Genomic DNA, 17,330 nt, shown 5'->3' on the forward strand with positions numbered 1-17,330 from the left:
ATTGTGCCTCAAGGAGCTCCCTAGCACCCAAGGGTGATGTACCATTATACCATCCCTCCCGATGGCTCAACATGTTCCCCAGTCCATGGCCAGGCAGCTCCACTGGCCATTGGAAAGGTGGATATAATGCTGCCTCTTATCCATGTGTTACTCCCCCTTTTTGGAGTGATTATGCTGGCAGAGGTTCTAGGAGAACATAATCTCTGTGCTCAAGGGAGACAGTCATTGTGCCCAGCCAAGAGATGTGCAATGATGGGAAAGATTCCTTGTGCATCCATGCTGCAGTCAGAAACAGTTTGGTCTTTAACCTCTCTGTTCCTCAGCTCCCACGACTCAAACGGGATATTTCCTTACCTCATAGTGGTGGTCTAAGGATTAAATTAAAAAATGGGTACAATTTTCAAAGCGTCTAAATCCTATTTTTTAAAAGTCAATGGGACTTGCCCTCCTATTTTTGAAAATGACACTTAAGGTATGTGTCTTTGCAGCCAGTGCAGACGTACCTGAGTAACAATAGCAGTGAAGCCGCAGTGCCACCAGCACTTGAGTATGTACCCAGGGTCCAGGCAGGTGGGGCCATTCTGTGCAGCTGGTCATTCTGTCACAGCTTCACAGCTACTGTTACTCAAGCTAGCTTTGATCTAGCTGGATCAGAGCTAGCTTGGCTATTTCTACACTGGCTACAGTCACACCTGTGGATTGCAACATAGACATGCCCTTAGGGTACATCTACACTGCAGCAGGGAGATGTAATTCCCATCTCGGGTAGACGTACACGCACTAGCTCTGCTCAGGCTAGCACACTGAAAGCAGCAGCGTGATCATGGCGGCGCAAGCAGCAGATCAGGCTCACCGTCCAAGTACATAGCTGGGATCTTGGACAGGGTTGTACTTAAGCCACAGCTACACTGCTGTTTTTAGCACACTAACTCGAACACAGCTCTCCGAGCTGGGAATTAAACCTCCCAGCTGCCGTGTAAACATAGCCGGAGTCTCCTAAATCAGTTAGGTGCTTTTAAAATTGTCTGCAAAGTGTTTTGAAGATGAAAAGCAAGACTTAAGTGCAGTGGAGTTTTAATTATTTACTTTGAGTCCATTCATTGGTGAAAATAAAGGCGTACTACCCTTTTCTTTGCAACACACAGAACAAATAAATTCCATATTATTTTAATATTTTGGAGGGTTATCATTAAATCTTTTCCACTTTCTCCTAAAGTGTGTTTTTGATAGAAGTGTGTTTGTGATGTAGACAACTGGAGTTTTCTTGGAAATCTGTTTCCGGGTGTTTTTCCATTATGGAAGAGCAAAACCTGATAAGGCTCCTTGCACCTTTACCCAAAACTTCAGTCCAGACATATTTGAAGTCTGCAAAAGTTCAGTTAACTCCCTTGTTCTTCATTGTTTTTTGTCTCTGCACTGAAGGATGGGAACACCAATACATCCTGAGAGAAGCTGTTTGTGTAATATTTACTGTACATTTATACAGTGTTTAGTACAAAGGGACCCAACCTGGCTGAGGCCTGTAGCCAGCAATATAAAATATTATTAAAAATAATAATAACCAATAATAATATTTCTGGCCTGACCAGAAGCATCATTTACCTTAAACTTCACCAGGAAGCCTTTGTGCATCATTGATTAGTGTTTGTGCAGTGCTTTGAAAATATCAAGTGCTCTGTGGATGAAAATTCACCCCCCTGAGGAGGCACTTGCATAGGGCCTGTATACCACTTGAATCCCATTTAAGCTCTATTTTGAGGGCTGAAGTGGGACTCAGTGGTGCTTAGGCCTTATCTAGTGCTGGCTGTCTGCAGTGGGGTGAATTTCACCCCGTCAGTGCTAAGAGTTAATGTTATCTCTGAAGATCCCCTGACTTTCTTTGGCGGCACAGAGGGGTTGGATGTTTTGGAATAAACTCTCAATGAGCTCATTGTTTGGGTATTTATCTGAACACCTGGTCTTCCAAGGACCCAATCCTGCAAGCCCTTCACATGTGGTACTCCCGTTCTGCTCCATGTGGAGGGCTTGCAGGCTTCTTTCCACTCCTTCTGCTCCCCAGGCCCAGCCTCCTGCATTCCTTTTTAGCTTCTCAGTGAGCATCTTGATCACCCATAGAAAAGGTATGTGCTCTCCTAGTGATTGCCAGATGGATGGTCAGAAATTAAACATCACCATGTACCACCAGGTGGCCAGAGCCTTGTTGTGTCATGCACGGATTCTTTTTACTTAGACAAATATAGGGGTATTAATCATACTTAGCATCAGTATAACACCCAAGGATCTCAAAGTGCTTTTGAAAGGTACTGTCCTCACTTTGCAGATGGGAAAATTGAGGCACAGAGAGGATAAGTGACTTGCCCAAGGTCATAGTGAGATGATGACAGTCAGGAATAGAACCCATATGTCCTGATGGTCAATCTGTGCTCTAAATAAGTAGACCACACTGCTTTCCAACAGGGCAAAGGGGACTAAAAGCAAAATGTAAAGCTCACAGATCACTAATGAAAACTATCACTTACAGTGCCCTTTTTAAGGAGTGAGTATTGTGTAGAGGGTTAGAGTAATGAACTAGAAGTCGGAATTCCTGCGTTCTGTTCCTGGCTTTGCCATTGACTTGCTGTGTGACCTTAAAGAAGTCATTTAATCTTTTTCTTATTTAGTTTTCCTATCTATAAAATGGTTATAATACCTCGCTGAAAAGAGGGGTGTGATCCTCAGATGAAAGATATCATTGGACTGGCAAGATCCTGCCTTTGGCTGAGCCCAATATGTAATGCTTCAGAGGAAACAAAACACTGCCCACATTGTACCATGCACCAGTACGTGGAAATAGGTTGGAGAATTCCTTCCTGATCCCTGTGGTGACTGGTTTATACCCGGAATTCTCATTCAGTGAAGCCAGACTAGAATGATCAACTATCATCCCTGCATCTTGTTTAGTTTAGTCATCTTTGGAATCTCCAACTGCATTGTAGCTATTATGACTTCATAACTTACTCAGGAAGATTCTATGTTTCCTCCAGTTTTAAGATGCTTCTTCCTAGGTGTTGTCCTTGTTGATCCTTATAACAAAGTTAAGTTTCATTTCCTCTCTCTTCCCAGCATCCGGCCATCCCCACTGCTTCTTCTGTCACCTGGAGCTTGGCTCAGACCGGGAAGTGCCTTCCAGCTTTGTCCGCTATGTGGACGTGGAGTTTGACATGCCGACCACTTCGGCATCCAAAGCCACTATTCGGTCCATCTCCGTACAGGACAAAACTGATGTCAGGAAATGGGTCAACTATTCAGCACACTACAGTTACAAGGTAAACGGAGCAGGTGGCTATCACTGCAGCTAGCATAGTTGTTGCATGATTCATTTTTCTTTAGGTGTATTTAATGCTGGTGAAAGAGATGATGTATCAAGTTGACACAGAGAGGCAGAGGTAGGAGCAGAACTCCTGACTCCCAGCCCTCTGTTTAGATCACTAGACAACCCTATCTCATCCCACTTTGAATTCCTGTATCCATCACTGCCAGACAAGTAACTGTTGAGCTGATGCATGATTTCCCCATGCTTTTCTGTAGGAGTAGTACATACTTTTCTTTCTAGCTTCAGCAATTTTGCAGGTACTCTAGTCAAAAGTAAATATTTCAGCACTTTTTAAATATGATGGGCTTGTTCCTCAGCTGGCATAAATCAGCAAACCTCTGTTTGCTTCAGTAGAACTACACCAGTTTGCACCAGGCAAAGAAGTAGGGTAAAATCTTCAAAAATGCCTAAGTCCCATTTCTAGAAGTGACTTTCAGTCAGACTTTGTGCATAAGGCCAGATTTTTAAAGGTATTTTGGCACCTAAGTATAGTTGGTCATGAATTTCTCAACACTTTTTTCTTTTTTTTGGCGGGGGGGGGGGGGGGGACAGGAAATGCTGATTTGTCAAAACTGCAGCTTTTTGTGGAAACGTACCAGTTTTTTAACACATCTTTTGTCTGGAAGGTTTCATGGGTTTCAGGATGGAATTTCTGGTTAAAATTAGGAGACAGATTCCAGAATAACCAATAGCCTGATTCAGAGAAGGGACTTGAAACTGGGCCTTAAACATCCCAGCAACTGCCATAACCACTGAGCTATAGTCAGAATCTGTCTGTTTCTGTTTCAAAGCAGGGAGGTGTTAGAGCTTCCCAATGAAATGGTTGTAAGAATTTTTAATATGAGCAAAACAACATATTTTTCTATAATCTTGTTCTCAGAAATGGTAGAACCATTTTTGCTGACGTTTTCTAAAACAAATTCAGCCTGAGGCAGATACTTGGCATGTAAAATTTCAGACAAAATGGTTACATTTAGGCAAAGTTGCAAGTAACAGAAAACAGGTTCTATAATGGAAAATGTTGGACAAGCTTAACTAAGGCAGCACTATCAGCTCTGCCTTTAATAAGCCAAGATGCAGTAGAAAACTCCTGGTCCCTAGCTATCATCACTCCTTCTGAGAACCCAGGGGACTGGACAGCTAGAGTCTTGGGCATCCTGGACTTTACTGCTGTTTTATATTATTTTGCTGGTGCCCAGATACTACGATTGGTAAATAAGAAGTACTTAGACAGAGAGCAAGCTGTGATGTGCCACAGAATTAGGTTTTAAAAGAGCTTTCTCTTTCTGAGGGGGGTCTGCCCTGCATGTTGACTTTATTTATGGCTGTACAGAGATTGAGTGTTTATTCACAGATGAATTTGAACTCTTTTTGTTTTACTCTTAATGCTTTTAGTATGTTAAGCTGTATTTGTTTCATTGTAAAATTTCTGGAATACTCTTATAGATTAGGCGCTGTTTAGAAATACTGTTACTATTATTAATGATCAGATGTGGTCAAACCAAGAATCTCTAATCTAAACTCCTTTGAATTTCAGAGAGATTTGGATTCAGATCTTAGGATCAAAGTCAGCTTCTGCAATTTTAGGTTGTGGGTTTGGATCCAAAACCAGAAGGGGACTGGTACCAATACCAGACAGACTGTGGCCAAAGTCACTCAAAGACAGATTTTTTTCCATGACATTTGGATCCCAGGCTGGCAGAAATTGTACAAAATGGTTGTGAGTTTGGATGAAACCATTGAAATCTGCTCAAAAGATTGAAACCCTCGTGTGACCTCAAACCTGAAACTAAAAATCCTATACTAAACCTAATCCAGATCCTTCCTCAGCACATCTCTAATTACAATCTGTGATTGAAAACAAGTAATTTCCCAGCCTCTGAGATGATCACAAGAGTTTGTGGCCTGAGGAGAACATAAAATCAGAAACTGGTTAGAGCTTCTTGTTCTTTTATTTTCCATTACAAATGTTCCCCCCCTTTTTTTCTTGTCAGGTGGAAATAGAGCAGAAAAAGAACTTGAATCTGGATCTGAAGGGAGCAGAAATTGAAAATCCCAAGGGATGTGCCATGCAGTGAAGGAAGACTAGTTTGCAAGACCCCTGGGAGGAGCAGTAAAGTCATTGGACCCAGCTGAAGAATAATGCAATGTCTAGTTTCTGCTGTAAGAAGTACAAAGCAGTACTTTAAAAAAAAAATGCTCTTGGGTGTGATCATGTCTTGAGTTTCCTGGCTCATTATGATCTGTATTTTGGCAGGAGGTTTGTTGGCAGTTTGTTTAGAAGGGCATAGGACTTTGTTGGAACATTTTAAATTCATCCAGGGTATTGAAAGGAAGACTTTAAGCCTGCCTTCCTTTCTGCCTCTTCACCATTTACCTTTCTGCACTGAAGTATGTTACGTCGACAACCACAGCCAAAACAGAAAGCAACCCTGACCTCGCTTACAGTCTTCTCCTATCATTTGAGTGTTTTCTTGTAAGCTGTTGGTTTGGTTATCAGCAGAGCCTTTCCTTATGATCTGCAGAAACCTTTTGAAAGCTAAGGATAGGGAGAACTGGGGGAGCATCAAGGGGAAAAGTGGTGCATGAAAAGTTTTTTCTTTTGTGAAGCAATCAGAGTGAAAATTTTGAAAACCGTGGCCAAAAATCTGGAGAATCAACACTCCCTGCATCCAGAACATAGTGAACACCAAGGGGATAAACAATAAATAATGTAGCTGATTGTCTGACTCTTTCCACTCACCTTTTGTTATCTCACCCTCTAAACCAGAACACTAAAGTAAAGCACAGTTTAATAGGATCTTGACTAGACAGGAGAAAGCTTCTCTAAAGTTTTCACTTGCTGGTCAGGTTTATGCTATTAGCTTGACTTGAACATGTGATTAGCTGCTTGTAATAGAGAGTGTGCAGTATATAGCAGGGATATAGAAGGGGTTTTGTTGAGATTAGCTCATTCCTGCTTAGAAAGATATCTGAGGGAAATAGATTTTATTTTAATATTTTCCTGAATGGTTATGTAGACGGGTTACTGGTTCATGTTTGGACAGGAGGATCTTGTGTTCCTTATATTTTGGAAGACATTATAAGAAATAAATGCTGTGTTTTCCTGTCCTTGCAATACAATATTGCTTTCAGGTTCCATGCTAACAGGATTTCTTATCCAAGAAAGCCTACAGTGTAACAAATACATGTGCTCCAGACACAAGTATCTTTTAAAGCACACACTAACTGGGATGAAAAGCCTCAAAAAACACCTCTATCATAGTGAACTAAGGAAACCTCCTCTTAGCTGAAAGTAGTAGCAAGTCCCTTATCTTTTCCCTAGACCAGACTGTAGAAGGCAAAATCACTCACTGAATACACATTGCGGTTGAGTTGTAAAATGTTTACAATACCTGATTTTTACAGTGTTGTATCTGACCTGTTTGCTTCCCTGCCCAACAATAATAGTCTTTGAAAGAAGACTTATTTAACCATTTATCTTTTTAAAGGGATATTGTTGACTTCAAAATCATACATTTAAAAAAAATCCATACAGTATTATTTACAACACGCTAATTCATTAAAACTGACAGACTTTTAAAATTCTAAATTTATTTTTCATTATTGTGTACTTTTTACATTTTGTATTTCACTCAATGTGGGCCCTGGAAAATAGACTTTCATTTTTGGTCCCTGGTTACTTTCACTGTGACTCCCATGAACAGTGTTGTCTGTTCAGCTTCCAACTGCCACATGGGATTATTTACATTTAAACAAAAAATTGTTTTCATTAAAAAAATTTTTTTTTAAATCACAGGAACCCTTCTAAAGCCCTCTTTTTATATGCACCTAAATTTTAAGCCTGGATTGATCTGACATCCTTTCAAAATCAAAATTTAAAAAGGAAGGCTCATCTTTTTCTTTAGGCAGCCATAAGACTCCAGCATCTATGGCAAACACACGTTGCTTTAAAAAAAAACCTAAGGGTCCAATCCTTCAAAGACTTATTACTGGGCATGGAGATTTCTGCTGCAGGTAGTCCTAGTGAAGCCCAAGGGACTGCTCCAAGCACTTCATTCGATAGTATTTGCAGGATCTGTCTGTAAATGAGAACACTCATACCCACCTTTGTAAAGCATCTTGAGAGTTGAGCATAAAAAGCACTGTTGAAGTGCTAAGTATTTATGAAATAGAGTTGCATAAAGTTAGAGAGATGTGCCTGAAACATCCAAACAGCCACTGACTCTTGGATGGAGGAAGATTCAAAGTCTGAACCCAGATCTGAATTTCTTGATTGACCCTGGTCTTTACAACTGGCTAGCTAGAACTTCAATTTGAGGCTCTGGTCCATCTTTATATAAAATAAGATTTTCCTCCCACTGTTCCTAAAACTCAAAATAGTTTGTTGTTCAAAAAAGTTCAGATAACCTTTTTCCCCTTTATTTTCTATTTTCACTGCTGCCTCTCAAGCACCAGTTTCTGGCAAGGCCCAGAAAGAGAAGTAACAAAATACAAGAAGTGAATGTGTTCTCAGGATGTTATTGAGAAACTATCAGAAAGCTCGTGAAAGAGGCTGTTCTTATGAAATTTCTAGCCCGGATTTGCAGACCCAAGAGGTTTGGCTAGCTCAAATCAGTATATGAGTTTTTTGCATGCTTTCCCTAACCTCTGAACATTTGGAATTACATCCTTGTGACAAATAGTTAAATATAAGAAATAATTAAGCCACAAGCCTTGAACAGAGAGGGAACTCAAACACAGTTCTCTGTTTCAGTCCAGCCACAGACAGTTCATTTCCAACAAACGGAATGATGGAGACCCAGAAGTTTCTGTTCTTTCTTCATTTCTGTCCCTCTCTCTTTTTTTAATTCAAAATAAGTTAATAAAAATTAGACTGTGGGCTGGATTCTGATCTCATTCACACTGGTGTAATTCAGGAACAGCTCCCCAGAAGCCTATTGGAATTCACTGGATGAAATCAGAATTGGGTCCTCTATTCTTGAAAAATTATTTTAATTCCCTTTTGATTTCTGCAGAGCATCCTTGATACTTTTATGTTTATGCAGTCAGATTTTCCGGAGTTCAGCACTAACAATCAAGGCTAGATTTTCAAAAGGACCCACCTCCCTTTTAGATACTAGAATAAACGGCCAAATTTTCAAAAGAGCATTGGGTTCTGAACTCTTTGAAAATCTAGCCATAAGTGTCAGAAGAGGAGGATGGGAAGGAGGGGCTGCTGGATGGTTGGAATGCTTTAAAATCTGACCCTGGGCGTGAGGGCTGAGCACTTGAACATCTGGCCCTTGGAGTCTTTACAGGGCTACGCCATCCTTGCATGTGACCAGTGCCAGCTTTTCTTAATTGCAGTCTGTCTTTCTATCTCATTCTTTCTGTTGTGTGTAATTTATGCATGGATCAGGTTCTCCATTCACAGGGCATGCAGCGGTAGTTAGGATAAAGTACTGATTGCGTGGTAAAAGCAAAAGTTTCATCTGACCTTAGAACAGCAGAAAGGGTTTAGACATAAGAAGTTTGTATAACAGGAATAATTATTCCACCTTTGGGAAGAGGTCCCTTGAAATGCCTTCCATGATTAGATACAGCTTTTGTGGGTGACACAATCTCTTCCCTTTGGTCTCCTTTTGAAATCCTTATAGTTCTGGAGTGCTACATGCAAGAAATGTGCCTTTAGTGCACCTGTACATTTTATTTCCTAAAGCTATTTCCACTTTGACCCTCTTGTTTCCTTTTTCAGTTTCATTTTTGTACAGTAATAGGACTTGTGGTGCAGTGTGGTTGACAATTTTTTTGGGGGAAAATCACACACAACATTTTAGAGAAACAGACAACAGCTGATCAGAGTGACTGGAGATTAAAGTCCTCCCCATAAAGCTAAACTCCTCTTACTGATACACATTATATTGACTAACTCTAGATATTCTAATAAGAACAAAGAAAAAAAGGCAAATTCATCTGAAAAATACTCCCAACAGATTGACGATACCTGCTGCATTTGAATATTATTCAGAATTAAAGTTATCAATCTTCAGTAAAGACTGGGGAATTTTAGTCTCTTCACTGCATGCGTTGTCATGAGAAGTGGTGAACTATCATATCAGCCTGACATACATTATCTTCTGGCAGGGAGCTGGTTGGAATACTTACTTGACAAGACCGTCCGAAACCTAGAGGAGCCACATATCCTCTTGACGAGCTGTCAGGACTCCCTCTTGATTACCTCACTACTAATGAAAGGATCCATTTCATTGCAAAAGGTCCTGAAAGTGAGAGAAGGGGCACCAGAGCAAGTAAAGTCTCTCTCTCTGGGGCCCAATTATTCTGTCAGTCGCTTGCATGACTTCAATGGCACTTGGCCCTGATGTGTTACCTTTATTCCAGGGGTTGGCAAATTCTAGAAGATGACACTCCCTAGGTCAGCTTTTATAGACTTAACCATATGTGGTTTTCATCAGTCTAGGAATTAATGTAAGCCACTGATCATTTATTGAAGAAATACACATCATCTGCTGCCATTTAGCCAACCTTCCGTGAGCCTTGAAGCCTTCTGGGACAACAAAATTTAGTTATTTCTAACCTTCCTTTTGCCTCATCCATCCACACAATTCATAACCTCTTGCACTATTGTGATGGACTGATTTGATTATTTTGTAACATGTTCCTACCTTTTTGTTTTGTAAAATAAGAAAGTCTACACACTGGCTAATTCTGTAGAGGTGGTTTAATTTTGTTGTGACTTTTTATTTTATTTTTAATTTTAGCAGCTGTGGAGTGGGATATCACTTTTGTTTGAAGTGTAGGAAAACTCTTAAATAAATGTAAACACAAAACAAAATCCTCACATTTTGACTGTGAAATTGAAGTTGTGTCCTGTATCTTCCATATCCTGCCACTCTGGTCGTGCTGTGCTATCTCCCCAGACTCCCACTAGGGGAACTGTTTTGAGTGGTACAAGAGGCTGAAAAATAATGGGGTGATATAAAGACATAGAATATTCAGTTGAATAACCAGTGAGATTAGTTAGACTGTAGAATAGTCTCCAAGGAAATGCTAGGAGGTGTATCACTTGAGCCTTTTAATGGATGCACAAAGCAGTAATGATATAATGGGAGAATCCTGCATTTGTGGGTGCAGTCAGGACCAAGTGATCTACTCTAAGAAGGTCTTTTCCATTTGTAATTTATAAACTGTAAATGAGACAATATCAGATTGCCATTTTCCTCACAGAGGACTCCATAAATTTCGAGCCCCTATAAGTAGCAGAGACGTGAGTAAACATGAGATAAATATCTTTCTGCCCTGTCCGCAGAATATTTTTAAGTGACGTGAGGAAGGCAAGAAGGAATGCCTTAATGAGAACATTTGAGGCTGTAATTGAGGTTAAAGTCCTGTTTACAAAGGCCTCTGCCATGATTCTTGGGATGTTTTCAAACTTGGATAAGCCACATATCAGTTGAGTGTGCTGCAGCTTCTGCCAAGGTCACTGGGGCTGGTTCCCTTGGCTGTCTCTCACTCCTGGGCCCTTCCTGCATCAGATTGATGACTTTGGCTGTTCTATAAACCAAAGAAAACTGTTGACTTTTCTAGTGTAGTGCATGTGGAACAATAAACACACACAGACAATATTAAAGAAGAGAGACTTGCAGTTAGAAATACGGACAGTTTGAGATTAGGCAGTGGGAAGCACAGGAAATAATAGGCAGCTGTAACTGAACTTTCAATAGCCAATGGAGACATGCTGACACATCACCCTACAGGCCGTAGTCATAAAAGAACATCATCGCATAGTGTGTCCAAACAAGAGCCTAGACACAACTGGAGTGGAGCAATGAAGTCCATAGCTAGCAAGGGAGGACAAGAAAGCTGTACCATTATCAGTAATCCTGGTTCCCTGGATCCTAGCCTCATCGCCTCCTTCAGCTATGTACGATGATGAATAGCAAAAACGTATGAGGGAAGAGCTGAATCACAGCAAAGGAGCAAAAGCAAAGATCCAGCATCTTGTCTTAGACCCTTTTAAGTCCTGGTTGCAGTACTGTGTCTAGGAGATTTGCCTTAGCACGGTTTGACTTGCACCATTCGCAGAAAAATATCACTGTCCACACAGGTCAGGGAAACTGCTAGAAGCCTCTAATAGCCATTGCCATGTTTAAATGCAGCAAATGCTAGCAAGGCTTCAGTCACCAGGTGCAAAAATAGCTTTACTCAACCCCAATCTGTGGTGCAGCAAAGCAGGAGGCAGCTAGGTCATTGGCTGCAAATGCCCCGGTGTGTTAAAATGGAGCAATATGCAGGAATACTGGGATGCACACATGCAAAATTCCTTTTCCGGATGTAGAGGAGAGTTCAGAGTCCTTTTGGACTTCGGGGGCCTCTCAACTGCTGCAGCCAATGACATAAGGGCTGGGTATCTACTGCCAGGCTAGTGGAACCAACAGCCCTCTTTAAAGTGCTTCTGTGAATACCCTCTCTCTCTCCCAGCTGTAGATCAAACTGGAGGGAAAGGATTAAAACTGCCAAAGGGAGGGGAAAGTAATTTTTGAGGAAAAGGAATCCCTTGCAAAAGACTTCTCTCCCAGAGGAAACATCTGCTTGCCTCTCTGGAGGTAGAGAGATTTGTTAGGGCATGGCCAGTTCATCAACTATACCGACAGGGAGAATGTTCAGGTTAAAAAAATAAATAAAATAACAGAGAAATTCTCTCTCCAGACTTAACAGAAATAACCACAGGTATTGACTTCTACCCAAAGCACTAGATCCATAGCAGGAGAAATCAAAAGAGCAGCCAAGAAAACTAATTTTGGCTTTCAACTTGAATGTGGATTGAATTTAACCAGACAAATATGGCTTCCTACCTGCCTCCCCACCTTTGAATAAGTTTTGTTTGAATCAGGCTGCTGAAAGCTGCAATAAAATCTTTTTTTCAGACTGTTATCCTTTTCACAGGAGGAGGAATAAATGTTGGAACCCCAAGTTTTCATGGCAGTAGGGATAGCTGTTCTGAGAGAGGGATGCAGGGGGCTTGGAGTGGCAGGGCCATAAAGGAAGGGAAAATATGCAAGGACACTTTGAGGTTATAATTTCATAAGAAAAATTTGATTCTGTTCAAAAAGTCCTGTGAACAAGCCAGAGATTGAGTGCCCTGGAAAATGTGACCCGAGGAGCTGCAGAATCTGCCTGTCACTCAGGGATTGACACTGGGAATGAAGGACAAGGCAATTGAAAATTCAGGGCAAAGAGTACATCCATCTGGGGGACTTGTATACCAGTATGATTGGAATTGGACCTGAGCCACATAGTTAAGACTGATTCTCAGACACTACAGTGATAGGTTCCCTAAAAATACTTTTGGTGGACCCAGATACAACTTTGAGGGTGTCCAGATTCTGGGATTTTATCTCTGTCTCTTATAGGATGGGTGTTTGGGTATTGAGTACTAATTATCAAAGGGAACAGCAAATTAGTGTAACAGAGTTTAAATGTGTTTTAATTTCATGTGTGTTAACCTGGGGGACCAAGGAATGGCCGCTAATCAGGAGACTGGGAGGTTCAAGTCATCCCAGGTTCTAGTCATCAGCCTACCACTTACTCAGTAAGCCAAATTCTAAGATGACTGCACTCCTCAATGGGGTTTTAGGGAGTGTAAATCAGTGCAGAGTTTGGTCCTTTGTGAAATCTGGAATGTCAACTGTGCCCAAATTTTCAAATGTGGGCATTAAATTTGGGTGCCTCAGTTTTTCAGTGTCTAACTTGATACACTAATGGCCTTAATGAGAAGGTTATCCTTACTAGATATAACAGTTGAGATGCTCTGGTCATAGTGCCTAGAAGGGATGCTACAATATATATTAGAAACAAATTTATTCCTGCATTGGGGCTGGTTTGTTTCTGAACCATCCATGTGAGATCTCCTCCCGCCACCTTGTGGCCAGATTCTAAAACTGACATTCTCTTCCTTTGGAAAAGAAATGGTTTATGAAGCCACAATGAAGGTTGTAACGAGCTTCCTGTTATTAAAGGGTGGGCTTACCCAGCACTGAGCAGGAAGGGGTTAAACTGAGACTATAGGTGGCGGAAGTCCCACTCCCCCAGGCTGTATTGGGCATGCTCCAACTGCCGCCCCAGTATAAAAGGGAGCGGCCCAGCTCATTCCAGGATGACCACTGAGAAGGAAGGATGTTTGGTGGCAGTGCTAAGCAGGGCGCCACTTCAGCCCCCAGCTGAGGGAACGCGAGGCCCCAGAGACCTGAACCAAGACTCACTACCCCCAACTGATAGCCCAGAGTTGGACCGATGCTAGGGAACCTAAAAGCCCCAACAAGACCCGGACAACAGTGTCAGGAGGCATGGTAGGAAGTGGCCTGGAGGATGATGTGAGTGTATCTCCTGCCCAAGACAGGTCAGTGTGTTGTGGTGGGATCCCTGTTGACCAGGGTGGTAAATTGGTGGTAAATCACATCGGATTGCATTTTCTTAATTATTCTTTAACAAGTGGCTGTCCTGACTTGAAGCCACAGTTACTGATTCTGAGCTGTCCTCTAGCCCCAAGATCACCTTCGCCCTGCAAGATCCCCAGCAGACTATACATTTGCTCTGGCCTTTGCATTCTTGACTCTGACTGTCTCTGCTCATTGGCCTTGGAGGTCTGTCGACATCAAGATGGAATGTTGCATGTTGAGATACACATGTCCTTATAAACACAATGTATTGCTTCTTTAAATCAGTAGCAGAAAGTTAGGCAATAAGATTTTTATTCACTACTGGAAGAAAGTGACTTTCTGTGATTCTTCACCATTCTCACATGACTCTGCCCTCCAGCCTCACTTTCATAGTCAGCTGGCCTTGGCAAAGGGACCATGCCTTGGCCACCCATGGTTTCATACTACTGGTTGAGTGATGCAGGCAGAGACACTATCACTTCAGTTTTAAAGGCACCCTCTGCTGCTTAACATAGAAGATGTTAACCTGCAACTTCTCTGGCAGCCAGCCAGTTAAAACACGGAAGGCAGCCAAGCCAGACCCACCTTACACACTCCCATTTAGATTCTGCCTGCGGTATCGGTTTCAGCGATGTAAATGAATGCAGCTCAGGTAAAGTCACTACTGTTCAGTGGAGAATAACTCGGAGGCATTAGAACATCAAGTCAATACTGGTGACTCAGTTTCCTGCAGTCAGATCAATGCCAAGGCATTTACTGAAAATAAAGGAAACCATGGTAAGATTTTTCCCCTCCCCTCACAGAAGTGTTCGGTTCAGGAGGCCCAGCAAGCAGCCTAGTGGGGGAGTAGGTAAAAAGGTGGCTTTAAACGACCTTTGCACTAGCAGTATTTTGGAACAACCTGTACCTACCCAGACCTTAATGTAACTTAGGCTGCTCTCATTTATGATCTGCCTCCCAGGGTCTCTCATGTGCCCTGGGAAGAACAGAATAGAGACACCGTGGTGTGCATGCAGTGTTCTCGCCACATGTTCTCTCTCTTTCCCTTTCTTGGCCTGACCCTGACCTACCATCTATTATGGGGTCAAGGAGCAAAGCCCTTATGCCAGCTGTACACTGGCCAGAAAACCCCCGTACAAGGCTTATTCTTAGTTACAGCCCCTTTTAATGGCCCTTTGCACTGACAGAGTAATGTAAATGAGAATCAGGCCCTATATATGGAGGCATGCCTGGGGAAATAGATAATTGACTTTGTTATATCAGCTAGAATTATTCAACACCTTTGTAGTGTGGCTAGCACCTTTGTAAATGAAGGTCTAGGCATTCTAGGACACACACAATTATGGAGTGTCAACTAAAATCTTTGTAAATGCTAGTGTAAACTGGAAATCAGTTAAACTTGTGTGATGACAGGGCCACAAACTTTAGTCTAGATTTAGCCCATGTGGAATCCTGCCTCAACTAGCAAAGTCCTTGTGGCAGACACACTAGGCAGTAGCTGGGCTACATTCAAAGGTGATGTGCAAGAGGGGATCCAAGTTAAGTGGATGTGAGTCGAATTGTGTCAAAGGGCCAGCCACTTCACTCACTGATGCTAGTGTAAATCAGGACAAACGCTGTTGAAGTAAAGGAAATTATGCAGATGACAAAAGGCCCTGAGTAAGTTAGTGTAAAGGAGCCTAAGCACTTCCCTAAACTAGGGAAATTTGCACTGGTGTAACTACAATGTAACATCAGTGCAAACCTCTCATGAGGAGACACTACACTGAAGCAAAACAAGGCTTGCACCAATGAGACTTACCCTGGTAATTTACACTGGTGCTGCACATCTGCACTGGAGATTTGCTCTGATTTAGCTACACATGCAAAAACCCCCAATATAGCCAGGACCTAAATAAATCTAAAGGGAGTTTCAGCTTGAAAAGGACTGGTTGGTTGGTTTGTAACATCAATGTAATTCCCGCTATACTCTTTCTTTCACCTCTGAGTTCAGCCCAGTCTTTCTGCTTCCCCCCTCATTGTAGCTGCCAGGGCAGGATGAGACCTTTAATTTGGTTTAACAAATGATTTTAGAAGCGTTCATAGAAAACAGACAAACAAATGTTCAAAATCTCAACTGGAACAGACAGAACTTAATTAAAATGGATATTCCTTACAAGGCTTTTTTGGATATAACGAGTCCTCAGAAACTAAGATAGTTGCTGATAAGTAAAGTAATCAGACATTTAATTTCAAACAGAATAACTATCAGAAGATGTGTCAATATTCTTTAAAGATTCTGAAAGATAAAGTATTTGTCTTTTGGATGAAATTCTGTATGTAAGATTGACTTGTGTTCAGGTCTCTCAGCCAAAACTAACAGCCAGTAAATTCATGAGTTATTCCCTTCAGCACTAAACTTCCCTTTAAAAATAGTATGTTTCTCAACTATAAAAGGAATTTGAACATCAAGAATAAAAGATTGAGCTTCTGCTGGGCCATAGTTGGAGCAATCTGTGATAGTCACTAAAACTTTGTCTAGACTAGGATTTAAAATGTGATGTTAGCATGTTTTTAACTAACGTGCTAATTAACAAGTTTTGAAAGTCAAGGCATATCTGCCTTTAATACATGCTAGAGTGATTGAATTAAAGCCTAATGAGGGAAGATAGACATTAACTGGACCGGGCTAGCACATATTAAAGGCAGTGTGCCTTATCTTATCAACACTAGATTTTTAAAATGTATTAGTTATCACATGAAAGAAACCAGGTAGGTGAGGTAATACCTTTTATTGGACCAACTTCTGTTGGTGGATAGGCGGTGCTTAATTTTTGCCAGGGCTAAGCCCCAGCATTTCTAGGCTTGTCAGGTCATTTGGCACGTCTGGACTTGCTGTGTCAGTTATGAATGTAAAAAAATTGCTTGAGCGCTGGCACGTCTTGCAGTACAAATTAAGCACTGTGGAAGGGACAAACTTTCAAGCCAGACAGAGCTCTTTTGATCTGAGGAAGGAAGCAGAGTGTTTAACTTAAATACAAATTAAGACAGATTGTTAAGCAGAAGAGGTAATGCATGCAACCCTCAATCGCCCACTTCTTTTTGATACATTACCCCCTTCTGCTTAACAATCTGTCCCAATTTGTATTTAGTTCAACTTTGCTTCCTTCCCCAGACCTGAAGCTCTGTGTAGCTCGAACGCTTGTCCCTTCCACCAATAGAAGTTGGCCCAATAAAAGAAATTACCTCATCTAGCTTGTCTTTCTCACATACTGGGACCAACACCATTACAACAACACTGCACACAATTGTTAGTACATGTTGGCTAAAATGTTTTAACATCACACTTTAAAGCCTTGTCAAGACAAGGTCTAAACTGGAGTTCACTGCATGCTCATTTTTATTCACATGAGTAGGCCTGTTGGCTTCAGTGGGACTGAATGAGTAAGGATGTCAGAATGGGGCCCTGAAATCTTAACTCCATTTTTACTCAGGCAAAATAGGAGTCACTGGGAATGTTGCTTAAATATAGACTGCATCAAACATTAAGTAAGTTTTTG

General features: G+C 41.5%; 1 protein-coding gene across 2 annotated transcripts in view; it reads left to right on the forward strand.

Annotated features, from left to right (window-relative positions):
* STON2 (stonin 2) overlaps positions 1–10,187 on the forward strand; it is a 118,728-nt gene extending 108,541 nt beyond the window's left edge. For both annotated transcript variants that reach the window (XM_067532297.1, XM_067532303.1), the window contains 2 exons: positions 3,103–3,305; positions 5,347–10,187. In XM_067532297.1, the coding sequence (XP_067388398.1) occupies positions 3,103–3,305; positions 5,347–5,430 (287 nt within the window). In that variant the 3' untranslated portion in view covers positions 5,431–10,187. The remainder of the gene's footprint in view (positions 1–3,102; positions 3,306–5,346) is intronic.
* The last annotated feature ends 7,143 nt before the right edge of the window (positions 10,188–17,330 follow it).

The sequence above is a fragment of the Emydura macquarii genome, unplaced genomic scaffold (assembly GCF_026122565.2).
Source record: "Emydura macquarii macquarii isolate MOO-44397 ecotype Brisbane River unplaced genomic scaffold, CSIRO-AGI_Emac_v2 contig_374, whole genome shotgun sequence".
In the NCBI taxonomy this organism is placed as follows: Eukaryota; Metazoa; Chordata; order Testudines; family Chelidae; genus Emydura; species Emydura macquarii.